This window comes from Mesoplodon bidens (genome assembly GCF_964165515.1).
Source record: "Mesoplodon bidens genome assembly, chromosome: 17".
NCBI classification, from domain to species: Eukaryota; Metazoa; Chordata; class Mammalia; order Artiodactyla; family Ziphiidae; genus Mesoplodon; species Mesoplodon bidens.
Genome location: NC_138174.1, coordinates 75362344 through 75380205, shown reverse-complemented (window position 1 = coordinate 75380205; position 17862 = coordinate 75362344). Strand labels below are relative to the sequence as shown.

The 17862-nt window shown below is 51.4% G+C and overlaps 1 protein-coding gene across 1 annotated transcript in view; it reads left to right on the top strand.

Moving 5' to 3' along the window:
• The window catches only part of RAB20 (RAB20, member RAS oncogene family), a 33592-nt gene extending 16692 nt beyond the window's left edge, over window positions 1–16900 (top strand). The window contains exon 2 of the mRNA XM_081214500.1: window positions 15899–16900. Within this exon, the coding sequence (XP_081070626.1) occupies window positions 15899–16437 (539 nt within the window). The 3' untranslated portion in view covers window positions 16438–16900. The remainder of the gene's footprint in view (window positions 1–15898) is intronic.
• Window positions 16901–17862: the final 962 nt, after the last annotated feature.

The window sequence follows — 17862 nt, the reverse complement described above, 5'->3', positions numbered from 1 at the left end:
ATGTGTTGTACATGTGTGTGTGTGCGTGTGTGTGCACACCCGTCTAGCTTGACACTCTGCCTGGCGCTCGGAGTGACACTGAAGCCAGCGTGGGCTCTGTGCCCACCTGAAGGGAGCACGAGCTGACTCCGTTAGAGGAGCGGGATTCAGCTGATTCAACGAAAGTGGTGAGGGTGCCGTCCCAGGGAGCCGGGAGCCAGGGGAGAGCAGTGCTTCCTCTCTGCCTGGCCGCTTGTCCTGGAAAAGGACAAGTCCACGTGAATGGAGGCTGTTTTTAACACTTTCTGAGTTTCTGTCGTGACGGGAGCCCTCCTGTGAGGCTCTTGCTTCCAGGGTGGCTGTGAGTGGCATGGCCTCACATCACGGTGCCGTGTGTGGCTTGTTTTAAACAATCCCTGGGCTGCGTGAGGATACGTCGCTCCCACTTTTCAAAGCCTGTTGACCTACCGTTTACTTAGCCTGGCCCCTTTTCTATAGCAATTGCAAAAGCACATTCCGAACCTAAGTGATTTCCAGTCTGATTAACTCTGGTTAGTTACTGTGTGACCGCAGGTCCTGGCAGTGTCGCCCTTCAGCTTGCCCGGTTGAGCAGCTGCTCCGTCTGTAGCTGTGCCCGGGCTCCGAGGACCGGGGGGGGCGCAGCAGGGGGGGACGTGCAGACGCGGCACACGCAGGGCTGGGCTGCAGGGTTGGCCGTGTTAATGCTGCACGCGTCTTGGGGTGATGAGAGCCTCCCGGGACTGCTCCATGCTCACCGTCCCCCTGCCGCTGCTCCTTGTGGGAGCCCCAGGGCAGCAGCCGCAGAATCCAGGCCCCGCCCACACCTTCCCAATGAGAATCTGCATTTTAACCACATCGCTAGGTGATTCAAGGTCCAGATCATGAGCCTGGGCTTGCTGTAGCCGCGGGCAGATGAGCTGTGAGTATCCAGAAGGGCAAGGGTCAGGCCACTGGCGCTTGCTGGCGCTGTCTTTACATGCAGTTCTACCGTCTGTCCGTCATCTTTCTACCTGTCACTCATCTGTCCATCATCTTCTTCTACCTCTCTATCGTCTGTCTCCTATCTGTTTTTAACCATAGGGAATTTTTTTGTGGTAAAATACACATAACACAGCGTTTTACTCATTTTTAAGTGTACAGCTTGCTAGTATTAAGCATGTTCAACTATCACCACCATCATCTCCAGAACTTTTTCATCTTCCAGCTGAAGCTCCAACCCCATTAAACACAAAACCCATCCCCCTCCCTCCAGCCCCTGGTAACCCCCTTTTTGCTTTCTATCTCTGTGAATTTGTCTATTCTAGGGAATTATTTAAAATGTTTACTTTTATGTATAGCATAATATCATTATATTTAAATATGGTAAACTAAGTTCAAACAAAATACTTTGATATGATTGATTTGAAAGAGTTTTTGCACTGTTAAATTGATACAATTATATCTAGGTACCCAATCATCCCCAGAAGGTGTTTCTGATTTTACAATGTGTGTCTATGGAAAATGTACTTTCTAGGGAATTTTATTAGAACACACCCAATCTGTTAAGCAAGAGGTAACTAGACATTGTAAACATATGTAAAATCCTTTGTTTCCTTAGGACTGTTCAGAAAAGGTTTAATATACTTCCCTTGGGTTAGAATTACAGTGCTCCCCGCTTATCCTTGGGGAATGCATTCCAAGACCCCCAGTGGATGCCTGAAACTGCGGATGGTACCAAGCCCTATACATGTTATATTTTTCTTATACGTACGTATGTATGATAAAGTTTAATTTATAAATTAGGCACAGTAAGAGATGAACAACAATAACTAAAAATAAAGTAGAACAATTATAACAATACCCTGTAATGAAACAGCACACAATTCAAAACATGAATTGCTTATTTCTGAAATTTTCCATTCAATATTTTTGGACTGTGGTTAACCAAGTGTCATCTGAAACCTTGGAAAGTGAAACCTCGGATAAGGGAGGTGATTGTAACAGGAAAACATTTGTTCTCTGCTGTGTATTTCTCAGAAGACTTTATACTATGGAGAAGAAGAGAAAAATATTCTGTTAGAAATAACTGGGGTATTTACTGAGTGGGGTACTCGAGAGAAGAAGCCATTCTAGGTACTTAATATTTTGAGAAAACCCTTTATAGAGCTAAAGAGTTTCCTTAACATGGTATTTGCAGTTCAGTCTTGTCTTGGAAACAAGTTAAAACTTGCTTCAAAAGATCTGAAATGATTTTAGTTTCCTGCTTTAATAAGTAGAGAATTTTGCAAATAATTGACTTTTTCTTTGATAATCTCTTTTTTTTAAACCCCACATTTGTTTATTTATTTATTTATTTATGGCTGTGTTGGGTCTTCGTTTCTGCGCGAGGGCTCTCTCTAGTTGTGGCAAGCGGGGGCCACTCTTCATCACGGTGCGCGGGCCTCTCACTGTCGCGGCCTCTCGTTGCGGAGCACAGGCTCCAGACGCACAGGCTCAGTAGTTGTGGCTCACGGGCCCAGTTGCTCCGCGGCACTGGGATCCTCCCAGATCAGGGCTCGAACCCGTGTCCCCTGCATTAGCAGGCAGATTCTCAACCACTGCGCCACCAGGGAAGCCCCTGATAATCTCATTTTAAAAAGTAATTCTCACAGGACAACAGAGTATCTGTTGAAGGTAAAGGATATTGGATTTAATATCCTGGTATGTGAGAGTTTTTGTTTTTTAAAGTTAAATCTATTACATAAGTGTATTTTCTTTGGATTTGCCTTTTTTCTTAATACTAGAGTGTTAAAGAAGGTCCCTTTATTTGAATTATTTGGTCTTGTTATCGAATTATTTTTAGTAAATCCATGTCTGAAAAAGAGTGAAGCAATTTGAGAATTAAATTCCAGTTATAATTATATGACCTTGAGCATTATTTCATAAAGCCCCGTCAGTGAGTCACAGGCAAGGGATTAACTTATGTGCAGGTAATTATTTGGGTGGTTCGTATGGCATATGATGTATTCTTGGTTTTTGTTCAGCCTTCAGATTGCCAAACAGAAGCAACAGAGGTGACACATACGCTGATTTGGGTAAATGTCATTGTATATGTATTGAAATGTGAAAATAAATCCGTTTTTCTGAAACACTTTTCCTCTTCCCCATATGTTGCCATTTCTTTAGTTGGAAATCATTTGGGGTTTGGGTTCCTTTACTTATAGAAGGAAAAAAGTCTCATTTTACAGACATGGGTCAGGATGACCGTCGTTAAGTAGTTGCCGACTGGTCTGGTAGTCAAGTCCCACGAAGCTGCTTTTCATTTCGTTACTCGTGTGAGCCCGTGGGCTTCCTAGACTCAAAGAGTAATCACTGTCCTTTCTGTCGTGAAGCACGGCTGGGTTTAGGATGCCTTTTAATGGTCACAGACGATTAAGAACAAAATTAAAGGACCTATAAATGCAAGCAACTAAGTTGGATTATTGGATTTAAAATCATAGTTTGTCTTTAAAGTGTAAGCTAATCACCGCCTTTGACCGTGTCATTCATTAATCTATGTTGAGGTTTTAGGTCTTCCTTCTGGCAGAAAAGATACCCCAGTAATATCGTGGGGTAGGATTTTTTTCCTTTTCAACTTCTCGACTTTCATCTCCAGCTGGTGACTGTTGGATCAGTCTCTGCCTGCATGGAATTTTCGTGAGGTTCCTGTAGGTGACCCTCAGGCAGGGCAGTGGGAAGGGTCTGCGCCCTGGGTGATTCCGCCGGGTCGCTGAGGCCAAGCTTTAAGCCCGTGTAGATGGGAAAGTGCCTGGCAGCCTCCAGCCCTGTCTCCGCGTTACTATCACCATCTGGGAAGAATCCCTTCAGGGCGTCCACACCCTGTGGGGCGTGCTTCTGCCGGAGGACTCCTGCTTCTCGCTGTTGGTGCTTATCTTGCCTTGTGGGGTTTGCTCAATCTCTGATGAGAGAAGCATTGCAGAAAGCATCCATCCCATTGTTGGTTCTTCTAGACTTGGGAATACTGCCATCCTTTTTGGAGCCCAGTTTTGTCCCGCTAACCCTCCTCGGAGTAGCACTTGATCTGACAACGAAGCCTTGCACTCAGGACCTGGACCCTGGACCCTGGACCCTGGACCCGGTGGCCGGGGTTCAGGACCCGCCCCTGCCGTTCGCTGCCTGTGTGCCCCTGGCCTTTGTGCGCCTCTGTCAGCGTTTGCATCAGGCCTGGGGGTGGAAATGAGGCCACAGTCCCCGCCAGGGGATGGGAGGGAGTAAACGGCCATGCCTGTAAAGGGCTTGGATGTAGTGAGTGCTGTAGATGGGTTGGCTCTTGGGAAAGTTAAGCAGCACAGGCAGGGCACTCGCTGTAAGAGCCAGAATAGCTCCTGGTTCTGTTCTGTCTGCTTGACGAGGTCCCTCCGTGTGGGCATTGTTCTTGTTCGATTCAGGACTTTCGGTGTCTGTGAATGGGGAGGCCATCGGCCCGATTCACACCTTCCTGGGGTAAGAGTTTCCTGGGACTGTCGTAACAAAGCTCCACAGGCTGGGTGGCTTAAAGCAACAGAAATGCATCGTCCCGTAGGTCTGGAGGCTGGAAGTCTGAAATCACGGTGTGGGCAGGGCCGTGCTCTGTCGGAAAGCTTATCCCCACCCCCTTGCTTCTGGTGGTTTCTGGGGTTCCTGGCCAGTAGATGCATAGTCTTCACATCATTATTCCTCTTCACGTGTTTGTGTGTCTCTCCTCTTCTTATTGGGACACTGTTTGTACTAGATTAGCTTCCAACCTAATGACCTCGTCTTAACCTGATTACACCTGTAACGAGTATTTCCAGATAAGCCTCCATTCACAGGCTCTGGGGATGAGGGTCCAGATGTATCTTTTGGGACCACCACTCAGCCCACTGCAGACGGATAGGAGAGTTTAGAAATTACCTCTTTTAGGGACACATAGTTTTTTCAGGCAGGAGCCTGCTGTGTCCCCCTTTGCTGGCAAAGTAATAAAGCTATCCTTAAAAAAAAAAAAGAAAATGAAAAAAAGAAATTACCTCTTTTATAGGAGAAAAAGCAAGAATAAAAGATAGAGAAAGAGGGAAGAGATCATTATAAACCCAAGAAAACATCGACGTGAAATTCCTCGTTCTATTCTCCACCTCCCCGTGCTGTGCCGGCCCCACACCCAATAAAACGTGTCCCTCGGTGTCTGTTTTGGAAATCATATGCTTCCTCTGTTTACTGTTTAGTCCTTGAGAACCTGGCAGGAGAGGGTTTGGGCTGTTTTGTGAGTTCACGCTCCATTCGGAAGCCAGCTGGGATGTCCCAGGACAGGTGCGGCGGGAGATTTCTCCGTTTTTATGGTCTGACTTAGGAAGAGAACCCGCCAGGCTAGTGAGGAGGGCAGACAAGGGAGCCGTAATGAAGAAGCGACCAGCTCGGGTCAGAGTGATACTTGCAGTTGCTGGGGAGCCCTTTCAGGCCACTTTCCCCTTCCCGTGGGCCCAGCGGCTGGGTCGGCTGAGAGGCGTGGCCTCTGGCTGACCGTGGTGCCAGGCACCCAAGGGGTGCACGAGGCGGGGTTGGGGAGCGGACCCCACTGGGAGGCACTGGGGAATGCCTGCTGCCTGCAGGGGACAGTGGGGCGGTCTCTGTTTACGGAGGGAATCGGGCCTCCGTGGAGACACCTGGAGACGGAGAGGAGACGGGCTACCGAGACAGTCCCACCTGCTGGAGGGTCTGGCTGTTGCCAGCAGGCACATTCCCAGGAGGACACCTTTCAGAGAAACAAGTGTGTTAGTGAGGCCTCTCCAGAGACATAGAACTGAGAGGATGTGGATATATATCTATATATATATCTCCATTTATATACACTATATATATACACACTATATATATATATACTATATAGATATACACTAGATACATATACTACATACATATATATTATATATAGACTAGATACATATACTATATATATACACTAGATACGATGTATATATACTGTATACGTATACTATATATATATACTATATACATATATAATATATATAGACTAGATACCTATACTATATATATACACTAGATACACATAAAATGTATATACACTGTATATGTATACTATGTATATACTATATGCATATATAATATATATAGACTAGATACATATACTATATATATACACTAGATACACATACAATGTATATACACTGTATACGTATACTATGTATATACTATATACAGATATAATATATATAGACTAGATACATATGCTATATATATACACTAGATACATATACAATATATATACACTATATACATATACTATATACATACTATATACATATATAAATATATGCAGACTAGATACATATGCTATATATATACACTAGATACATATACAATATATATACACTATATACGTACACTATATATATACACTATATGTATCCATATATATGTATATTATATATATATAGAAAGAGAGATGGACAGACAGACTGACATGGAGAGACAGGGAGATTGATTTAGACTGGGGGAGGGAGAGAGGAACTGGCTCCAGGAGTGTGGGGCTGGCAGGTCTGAAATCTGCAGGGTGGGCTGGCAGGCAGGAGACCCCAGGAGGAGTTGCTGTTGCATCTTGAGTCCAAAACCTGTAGGGCAGCAAGGTTGGAAACTCAGGCACAGTATTTCATAACTCAGGTTGTAGTCTGGGGGCAGAATTCCTTCTTCTCCAGGAAGTCTCAGTCTTTGCTCTTAAAGCCCTTCAACTGATTGGACGAGACCCACCGACATTATGGCGGGTGATCTGCTTTGCTAAGTCAGTGGTTGCCGATGTTAATCACACTTAAAAAAATACCTTCCTGGCAACATCTAGACTTGCGTCGGACCACAGAGCTGGGCACCACGGCCTGGCCATGCTGACACGTAAAATTAAGCATCACGCACGGCACGACGGTCGGTGGTGGATCACCCCCTCATTTCCTGGAGCCTCTGCGTGGAGGGTGTGTTCTCAGATGAAGTGTCCACGCCCTGTTGCCCACTCAGTTTGCACACACAGGTGGAGGCAGCTGTGCCCAGCGGTGGCTCCACACAGCCGATCCCTTTTATCACCCTGGGAAGACACGTGGACCCATCTTCTGGCTGCGTGAAAAGAGCTCTAAGCATCTGTTCTTTGCGAACATTCCTGGGGGGCAGCTGTTTCCACGGCTGTTCTCTCACCAGGTTCACTATCAGTGTAGAGACACATACACGCAGAGGGAATGTTCCAGATCTTCCCTGTGACTGTAACCTGTAGTCAAATCGCGTCACACTGAACACAATAGAACTAAAGTCATCCTTCAGGTAGTATTACTTATAATGCTGCGGGTGGAACTTGGAAGCTTTAGAAAAGGATTTTATTTCATGTTTTAAGCATCTCCCAGAAGGGAAGGGTGCCACTGCTCATTCTGGGCTGAGCTTCTCCGGGCTGTGCTGGGGCCCATCTCTGAGGTCGCCCTGGAGTTTCTATTTGTTCCCCTCTCTGGTTCTGTGGATCTGGGGTTTTTTTAATCTTCATGTTGCCATGTCGATATTTCTGTGGGCATTTTTAAAGTTCCTCTTTCTTTCACTGTCTGCACTTAAATTTCCTGGTAGACCTCACTCTTCAACTGGCCTGGAATAAGGATCGTTCTGATTCTCACCCTGAGTGACCGCCTCTTACCTCCCACTTCTGCTCAGCATCTGCACATCACATTCTCCGGGGGTCTTTTAAAGGGATTGGATACCCACACCCCTGCCCTGCCAGATCGTAGTTCCTGTGCTCTGGGGTAGGGGGTCCGAGCATCACTATTTATTAAAAGCCGCCCCCTCCCCTGTTTAAAATGTGCAGCCAGTGTTGTAACATGGTTTCTGGTGGCTATACCACCCATTGGGTTATTTAAAACTATTTAAGCCAAAAGGACGTGACGCTCGGGGTGAAATGCTGGTCGTCCTCTGGCCAGAGGACGCTGGAGCATCAAAGAGAATGCAATCAGGCATTTGATCTTCATTGTCCAGCAGCAGGTTGGGGCGATTGTGTCCACTGGCCTCTGTCCTCCTGCCCTGGGCTGGTTTTCAGTTCCAGTTACACAGTGGGTGGCAGCCACATGACAGAGTGTCCCCGAGAAATGGGGAGAAGGTCGTTCTCGGAAAGCAAGCCTCATACAAATACGGAAGGTGTAGGAGATTGGTCAACAGCAAAGGTGACCGGCGGGCCCCAGGGGACAGTCAATGTGCTGATGAAGAGCTCAGACGGGGGCGGTCCCGGGATGGTGGAGCCGACCCTGAAGTTTGGGAGGAAAATCTGAGTCATGGTTTAATTAACCAGCACTCACGGGGGGCTTCACACGAGCCAGGCACAGTTCCAGCCCAGTGAGTAAATTAATTCCGTTTTCACAAGCCCCTTTGGGTGGGTACTGTCCACATTTTGGTGATGGGAAACAGAGGCCCAGGGAGTTAAGGACCTGCCCCCAGGGCACACGGTGAGGGTTAGTGCAGCAGTCCGTCTGGGAGTCGGGCTCTTTGTAGGCGGTTAGATCTCAGACGGCCTGGTCTCCGGGACCATGTCCTGGCTCTGGGCTCCACCATCCTGCTTCTGTGGGCCACATCCTGTGCTTTCTGTGCCTTGGTTTCTCCCTCTGTGAAATGTGGGCACGGGAAGGCCCACTTAGTGTGGTTGCTGGGGAGACCGCGTGAGTTTGCTGAACGCCGAGGACTTGTTAACTGTTACCACGCCGAGCCAGCTTTCTTCCGGTCATGAGTCCAGTTTTTCCTGTACCTGGGCCGGGAAGGGATGATGGAGATTAATCTCTCGTCCCCTGTAGTAGACCACCCCATCGGTATCCTGGGTTCCCACTCCACATGTAGAGAATGGAATCAGCTCTCTGGGGGAATGGACAGTGCACTTCTTGATCTGTGATTCTGAAGACCTGACTTGGGGCTCCAGCAAACCTGTTAGGTCCTCCCCCGGGACCCTGTCCCCTGTGGCCAGGTGGCCTCCATCTCCAGCTGCTCTGGACTCACCCGTCCACGTCCAGCCAGTTTTGCTGCATATCAGGAGTTCGTTCTAGGATATGTCTGATCGGATGCTGGTGGCATTGTTAACAGATTCCGTGTTTCTCCTTAACCACCAGGATAACTCACGTCCACCTCTGAACTGTGTTGGCGATACCAAGCTTAACATGTCATTTCTTGTTTGTTAATTTTATTTTATCGTGGTAAGAACACTTAAGCTACCCTCCTACATGTTGTTAAGTGCACGTTACACTGTGGCTGACCTCAGCTAGCAGGTTGCATTTGCACAGCTCATCTCTAGAAGTTTTGCATCGTGCTGGTGAAACTTTTTGCCCGTGGATAAGTGACTCCCCATTTCCCCTCCCCACAGACCCTGGCAACCACCATTCTGCTGTTCAGTTCTATGAATCTGACTATTTTAAATGCTTCCTAGAAGTGGAGTCGTGCAGTATTTGTCCTGCGGCTTACTTGTTAGCAACTCCAAGTTCCTTGCAGCTTTATTCACAGTAGCCACGAATGGAAGCAACTTACATGTCCTTTGACAGATGAATTGATAAGAAAATGTGGTATATGCGTACGATGGAATATTATTCAGCTTGAAAAACAGAAGGAAATTCTGTAATGTGCAACAACGAGGACACACCTAAGTGAGACAGTCAGTCACTCCTTGATTTGCATCACAGACAGGCCAGAGCTCCTGGGCAGTCCCGCGTCCACCCGTCCTGCAGCCCTGCGGTCCGCCCACGGCCAGGGAGCCCAGGCCGCTTCCTGGAGGTGAAGGAGGCTGGGCCCCTCTCTCCGACCCCTGTCTCCAACGCCATGGCAGGCTGTACGGCAGGGGCCACGTACGCCAAGCCTGGCAGCCTGACCCTCAGCTGTGCTGGTTAAACTTGAAACAACTTGTGATTTTTCTTAGTGGCCCCTCAGGGCTGGTTCAGGGTTAGCCCAGTGCCCTGGCATCCCCAGGATTGGACCACGAAGTAAAGGAAACTGCCAGAATTCCTAGAGCTTCAGCTTTGGAATTGGTGCTTAGGGACCTGGGTTGGGGAAAGAAGGGGGGAGAGAGAGGGAGAGAGGGAGAGGGAGAGGGAGAGAGAGGGAGAGGGAAAGGGAGAGAGAGAGGGAGAGGGAGGGAGAGAGAGGGAGAGAGAGAGAGGGAGAGGGAGAGAGAGAGGGAGAGAGGGGGAGAGGGAGAGAGGGAGAGGGAGGGAGAGGGAGAAATACCCGATTTGGGTACGTGGGAACCTGTGAGCATCCCAGTTCAAGCCCATCACCGATGAGGAAGTCATCGCTCTGAGGGGTCCAGGAGCTGACATTACAGTGGGCGAGCAGCAGGGGCCTGACGTCCGGCTCAGCGCACATTCACAGACTACTGGAAAACTTACTCAACAGCTTTGGGTTCAAATACGCCCAGAGCCAACCGCAAGCGGCCGTGTCTCACCACCTCCCCACTTAGTCTTCACCGCCTCTGTGATGCCAGAAATACCAGGCTCCCACTTAAACGCAGTTAGGACTAAATTCAGAACCTTTGTTCCCTGTCGGACTAGCCTGTCTTATTATGGGGACTACACTCCTTTGAAAGCAGCCTAAAAGCTCCAGATTACATCCAAAATGATATTTAAGAATTTCAAGCACGGGGGGCTTCCCTGGTGGCGCAGTGGTTAAGAATCCGCCTGCCAATGCAGGGGATACGGGTTCGAGCCCTGGTCCGGGAAGATCCCACGTGCTGCGGAGCAACTAAGCCCGTGCACCACAACTACTGAGTCTGCGCTCTAGAGCCCGCGAGCCACAACCGTTGAGCCCGCGTGCCACAACTACTGACGCCCGCATGCCTAGAGCCCGTGCTCCTCAACAAGAGAAGCCACTGCAATGAGAAGCCCGCGCATCACAACAAAGAGTAGCCCCCGCTCACTGTAACTAGAGAAAGCCCACGCGCAGCAGCGAAGACCCAGCGCAGCCAAGAATAAAATAATGAAATAAGTAAATGTGGTGTATATATATATATATAAAGAATTTCAAGCATGAAAACTGCATAATTGTAAATTCTTTAGCTGGGGTAATGGCATTTGATTTGTTTGCGCCGGTTGATGGGCAGATGACGGACCGTGGGATATGACCAGCAGCTCTTGTCCACCTCTTTTCAGGCTGGCTTTTGGGATGCTTTAGCTCCTACTTCCTTTAGTTATTCTGCTTTCTCTTTGGTATTATTATTATTTACTTTTTTGGTGTTTTAAAGGCAAACCAGACATTTTTATCTGGAAAGGAAAACTATTTTAGGCCTAGGCATCAATAGTTGCCTGTTGTCCTCAGAGAACCATGTAACGGGCCTGGAAGCAGTTCTCCCGGGATGGCTGGCATGCCACTTTGTCACCCTCCTGTGAAATCTGGCGAGTGGCAGCTGACGGCATTTTTAGCTGTTGGAAAAACCTCTTGCTGCCGGGCTCGCTGTCTATGAGATGAGCCTGTGTGAAAGGAAGAGTCCCAGCTCAGTGGTAATGATGGGGAAGCATTTCTTTTTTTTTTCTTTGCTTCTTGACTAAAGTTTCCTATTGCCAGTTTTGGAAGACGCCTTGATCTCATCTCCCATGGGGGTCCACGAAGGGACGGGAGAATGCTGTTTAGTTTCTGTCCGTAAGCGCACGCTGTAATGTGACGTGAAACTTTAATAATTAAATTATTAGTCAGAGGGCTGACCTGCTATTGGTACGCAGAAGGAGGGAATGTGGCTCTCCGGGTGCCGAATTCCGGAGCACCCCGAGGGTAGGCAGGCTGCCCTTACCAGCAGACCGGGGCAGGAGCCCGGCGGCTGTAAACTTGCTTTCCGGGAAGTGGCTCTAATCCTCGGGATCACTGCGGGGTCACAGGACGCGTACCTCCAAGTCCTGCCGGTCCTGGCTGGGGCGTCACCCTCTCCAGCTTGCCTCCCCGTCCGATCCCTTGGGGGACACTTGGGGCCTCGCTGGAGAAGCAGGTCCCTGGCTTGGGGTCCTGCTCCGAGCGAGGGAGATGACAACTGTCAGATGCAGCCCGTGCGGCCCTTCTCCTGGACGCGGTGTCCTTCTCTGCAGGCCGCTCTCTCCACGGCTGGCACATCGGCAACAGCCTGCCCCCGGCTGAGGCCAGAATGTTGCCGTTTCAGAAGGACTGGGGTGGAACTCCTCTGTATTTCTTGGCCGTTTGGCTGAAACCTGGTTTAATGGCGAAGATCACTATATTTTATATAAGTAGCTGTGTGGAGGTGTCATGCCTTCATTCCGAGCCCCAAAGACCCCTGGTCCAGGGGTTCTTGATTTCTTTTGTGCCATGGATCCCCTTGTATCCGAGTGGCACCAGCCTGTGACCCTTTCTCTGAATACTGTATTTAAACGCATGCAATAAAACACCGAGTTTTCCCAGGAAACCGGGTTTTCTTTACTGGCAGGTCTAATAGCCGTTGAGATTTTGAGCTGATGATAAACGTGCACAACTGCAGTGTGGATTGAAAGCCTGTGTTATTTCTGTCGGCGACACAGCCCAGGGGTTGCGTCCTATAGTCATTTCTGGTTTGTTGCAATGTGTCTGTGGAAGGAAATGCTAACTTTCAGTTAGAGGAGGGTGAGAGTAGAGATCACACCTTTCCCCGTTCAAGGTCATGGACTCCTGGGCTCTGTCCGCACTGTAGTCAATGGGGGGCTCTGTAGCCCAAACTAGAGACCACAGCAGAGGAACAGCCTTCCATCAGAGGCAGTCTGGGGGGAATCTTGAGGCAGCTCGGCTGGGGGCTGCTGCTGGGATGGGCTGGGGGTTTGGTGCTTTGCCTGATGGAGAAGGAGCCCTGGGCGGGGGGTCAGGTGCAGGGTGTCAGGGATGAAGTGTTAGTGTTACCTGGGGGGTGTGGACTCAGATGGTCGCACTGTGCAAGCACGTAAGGACTAGGCACCTTTCAGTCCACTGCCGCCATTGACATGGGGGTCTTCGCATCTGCATCCAGGACCGGGCAGACGATCCCACCCTGACCCTGTCCTCCCTGGTGCTTTGCCTGCCCACCCACCGGCCCCACCCGCCTCGTCCTTCAGGGAGGAAATGTGGTCCCGCGGGCACCGAGAGGCTGGGGTGCTCTGGAGGGTGGGTGGCATGGAGCACAGAGGCTCACGGCGCAATGCTTGTCTGGGGGCTGCTGCCCTACACGCACCCCACAAAGGAATGAAAGCAAACTCCGGGCCCGGTTCTTCAGGAGTCCGGATGCCAGTTAGGGAGAGGCATGTCAAGGGTGATTGATTGGGTCTGCAAGGACCCGTGAGTGTGGGCCAGTGCGCTTCCGGTGACGTCAATCCTGGGCTCCTCCCTGGAGGCGGGGGGGCCCTTCCAGAGAGGCCTACCTGTTATGGAGTCCAGCCTCATACTGCTCGCTGCACAACCTGCCAGTAAATTGAGAGACAAGTTTTTGGGGCAAAGAATGGCCACTTTATTTGCAATTCCAGCGGACTGAGAAGACGGTGGACTGGCGGTCCCAGAGACCCATGTTTCCCAATTATCAGCAGAATCCAGGCTTCTTTTCTGCTGAAACGGCAGCGGGTGTGGCTGGTTGTTGCACACCCTTGGTGCCTGTATCCCTGGTTCTCGCAGCTGTCCACAGGTCAGGGCACAATAATCTATAAATCTATATATCTCCAATAATCTATAAATCTATAAATCTCCAATGAGACAGTTGTTATTTTTCTGTTCTGCAACTTTTTATCTCTATATGAATGGAAAAGAGTTATACCTTTAAAGGTCAGAGCCTGGAGAATGGGCTCTCCTGCATACTTCAGGCTCTAGGCTACATTCTTTTACAAAGGGGCGGAGCCAGCATGACTCAGCACAGGCAACAGAGCCCAGGGTTAGCGCCAAAGCAATACATCCAGTATGGAGTCAGGTTTGCTCTTCTCTGCGACACAGCCAGGTCCAGGGGGTTTTCCCTCCGCCCATGGAGCGTGTGAGCTCAGACGGCAGCCGTAGGAGGTGTGATGGATCCCGGGGCCTGGGGCGGCTTCACAGGGGCCCCGTTTTGCCTTTATGAACTTCCCTTCATGGAGTCAGTGAACCGTCTCCCCATCGTGAATGAGGAAGAAGGGAAACCGAGGGGGCCATTGGGGAAAACCTGGGAGCAAACGTGGTCACACTTGGCCTCCAGAGACCCCAAGGTGAGGGGCACTGGCCTGGCCGCTTACTGTGATCTGGGCCTTTCACATACAGGGCTTCTGAGGATTTGATATGAAGGAATAAAGGTGTTCCAGTGTGACGAAATTTCAGTTCTGTGGGGGTTTAGCCCATCAAGGTTTCCCCTCCCTCCCTCCCTCTGTCCCCCTCCCCCTCTCCCCTCCCCTCCCCCTCCCCCTCCCCCAGTGTCTTCCCCTGGGTCTGCAGTTCACAGTAAAGGTGGGAGTTGAGATGGGTGCAGGCTGTAAATCCAGCCTCTGACATGATTGAGGCTCCTACCACCTAGCAAATGAGACCAAATGGTTACGAAACAAACCAAGAAATCTTACATGAGGGAAAAACTGTGTTGTCTTTAAAAAAACAAAAAACAAATGGAGGGGATGATTTGTGGCTTCACTTACTCAGCGCATTTAGTGGTACCGACCGCGGGCCCGGGGGGTGGGGGGCGAGTAAAGCCACAGGTCCTGTCCTCCCTGGTGGAGACAGGGGTCTATTAGCTGCATGACCGAGACCTCCACTTGGGGTTGTCCTGAGCGTCTGCGTCGGGGCTCAGAGGGACGAGGGACAGGCCAGGACAGGAGGGGGACCTGGAAGGGGGCCAGGGACCCCCTGGGAAGTCACAGTCAGCAGAAGCCCTGGGAAGTGCCCACCCTCTCCCCAAAGGACCAGAGAGAAGGAGGTCGGCCCAAGGGAGATGTATGCTGTGTCCTCGCTGTGACTTGTCCAACTTAGAAAACACCCATTTCCCCTTAAAACCGAAAAGGCAAGGAAGGCCTCAGCCCCGCTGTGTGAAGTGTCCATTCCCAACCGCCCTGCCCAGGCTCTGAGGCGGGGAGCGGCCCTGGGCCGGGCTCAGGACTGTGTCCAGCTATCCAGATCCTTCTTGAGCCTTCTCCAGGGGTTTGCTCTCTGTCCCCCTCGGGGCTGTCACCTGGGGCCTGTGCAGCCCTGATTGGTGCCCACGGGCAGGGGAGGGAGGGAGGAGGAAGAGCGGGGAGGAGGTCTGAGGGGCCCAGGGCCGTCTGCATCTATTGTCGCTTCCGCACTCTGGGCAGGGAGGGGCCCAGGCTTCAGGGGTGGGGCCAGCCCTCGGGGGCGGGGTGTCCATACCTGCTGTGACGTGTGGCGTGCACAGCGGCACCCAGCTTGGCTTGAAAGTGAAGTTGCTCTGTCTTCCCTCAAAGAGAGGGCATTTCCTTAGCGTGCGTGTTCTCTGTTCCGACACACTCATTTCTGAGTCCTTCTGCAGGAGGTCCGCCGCCTGCGGGTGGGGAGGTGGCCTTGGAGGTGGGCAGGGCCTTGGGCTCGGGGACCCGGGAACGCAGACTTGCCTGGTGCCACGTCAGCACGACTGCCATGCTGGGAGGTGGCACAGAGCGTGTCATGGGGCAGCAAGACCCTTGGTGGGAGCGTCGCGGGTAAACATCCCCGTGTAAGACGCAGAGATAGGAGCAAGCCACACCACCGCCCATTAGGGGGAAAGCAGGGCCCGGCTGTCTTCCTCGGTCTCGTGGGTTCACTGCGGTGGGCGGACGGGGCTGTGCAGGACCTGCTGGCTGTGGGGACTGGCCATCACCCCGTCTTTCTGCACAGCAGGGTCTCCATCCTGTTCAGCTCCAGCCACACCTACGTTTGGGGTCACGATTCCATGGTCCCTCGCGGGGGTCCCTGGCGGCATGGTTGGGGGGCACTGCCAGAGAAGAGAGGTAACTGTATCTTTCTCCCCCCTCGCCCCCAGGGCGCGAGCAGTTCCATGGCCTGGGCTCCTTGTACTGCCGGGGGGCGGCCGCCGTCATCCTCACCTACGACGTGAACCATGCCCAGAGCCTCCTGGAGCTGGAGGACAGGTTCCTGGGCCTGACGGACACGGCCAGCGCCAACTGCCTCTTCGCCGTCGTGGGAAACAAGGTGGACCTGAGTGAGGAGGGGCCCGGGGAGGGCGGCCAGGAGGGAGGGCAGGACCCTGGGCCAGCTGGCGGCGGCGACGGCTGTGCAGCCCCCAGGCTGCCGAAGCAGGTGCAGCCAGAGGACGCGGTGGCCTTTTACAAAAAGATCCTCAAGTACAAGATGCTGGACGAGAAGGACATGCCGGCTGCAGAGCAGATGTGCTTCGAGACGAGCGCCAAGACCGGGCACAACGTGGATCTGCTGTTTGAAACCCTGTTCGACATGGTGGTGCCTGTGATCCTGCAGCAGAGGGCCCAGGGGCCGCCGCAGACCGTGGACATCGCCAGCTCCAGGCCGCCCGCACGGACCAGATCTGGGTGCTGCACCTGAAGTGCCCCGGCCCGGCCCCCGGGGTGCGCGGACGGTCAGAGGAGCAGATCGGGGGTCACTTTGTAGAACTGCACTCGGAGGAGGAGACTGGGTGGAAATGCCAGCCAGTAGCGAAGGTCCCCGTGACTGGTCCCCCATGTACATCGCTGCCCTGGGGGGTGGGGAGTGGACGGACCGTTCAGAGGAGCCTCCTGCAGAGCCGGGCTCCCGGAGACCGCCGTCCCCTGGCTGCCCCGTCCTCACACCTGGCCTCTGACAGAAGGTGTTCGGCTGTCTCGGCACCTGTGTGACTTTCAGACGTTTCTGCTCACTGTGATTTATCTTTGGTCCTACCATTCAGTACTTGTACCCTGATGCGTCGTAATGATTCTCGATAAATGTTAATTTATACAAAAAAATCAGGAATCAATGTTTTTATATCGGTTGCAGCATTGTGAGCCACATGTATTATTAAAAAGGATTTTGAGAAGAACTTTGATTTAGACTTTATTTGTGCTCCCATGGGCTCCTTGCTGGGGGCGCTCGAGTGATGGCTGTGAGCTTAAGGCACGTCTCTCTGTCTTTAAAAGCTGCATCGAATCCTACAAATTCCAGGTATTTAGATTGGCCCATCTGCCTAGTTGTCTTGAAGACACGAGTTCCAATAATAGAAGCAAAACCAAAATCTCTGTCTCTGCTGGCCTCTGTGTGGGTCGCCCAGGCAGCTGCGGAATAGGAAACCTCTTTTCCGGGGGTGGGGTGTGGCTTTGTTCTTCCGAGATGCCAAGACGGGGAAGCCGTGAGAGAACAGTGTTGTTTTCTTAGAAATTTAACGGAAAACAAGTAGGTCAGGCTTGGGGCTCTCTGTGGGGAAAGGGGTGTCTCAGCCAGCTTGGCAGCTGTAATGAAACACCGCAGACCTTTATTGCTCAGTCCTGGGGGCTGGAAGCTAGATTGAGGCGCCAGCCGACTCAGTTTCTGGTGAGGGCACTCTCCTGGCTTGTAGATGGCCACCTTTCTGCATGTGTCCTCACGTACTGGAGGGAGAGAGAGCTCTGGTGACTCTTTCGTTACAAGGGCACTAATCCCATCATGGGGGCCCCACCCTCAAGGCTTCATCCAAACCTGATTACCTCCCAAAGGCCCCACCTCCAGACACCATCCCATCTGGGGGTTAGGACTTCAACATTTGGATGTTGGGAGACACAAGCGTTCAGTCCTTGACAGGACGCAAAGCGGGGCAGAGGCTGGTGAACAACGTTTCATGAGCAGCAGTTTCTGGGGGGAGGTGTCCAGTGTTTCTCCGGAGAGCCCGTGACCTCTGATGCTGCGGCCTCTAGCCCTGCCTCTGCTCCCGGGTGGTGCACATCCTCCGGGTAAGCAAACGAGCCCCATCTGTGTGATGGAAACACCAGCAGAGCCCCCTGTGTGTGACTGGGGAGGCCT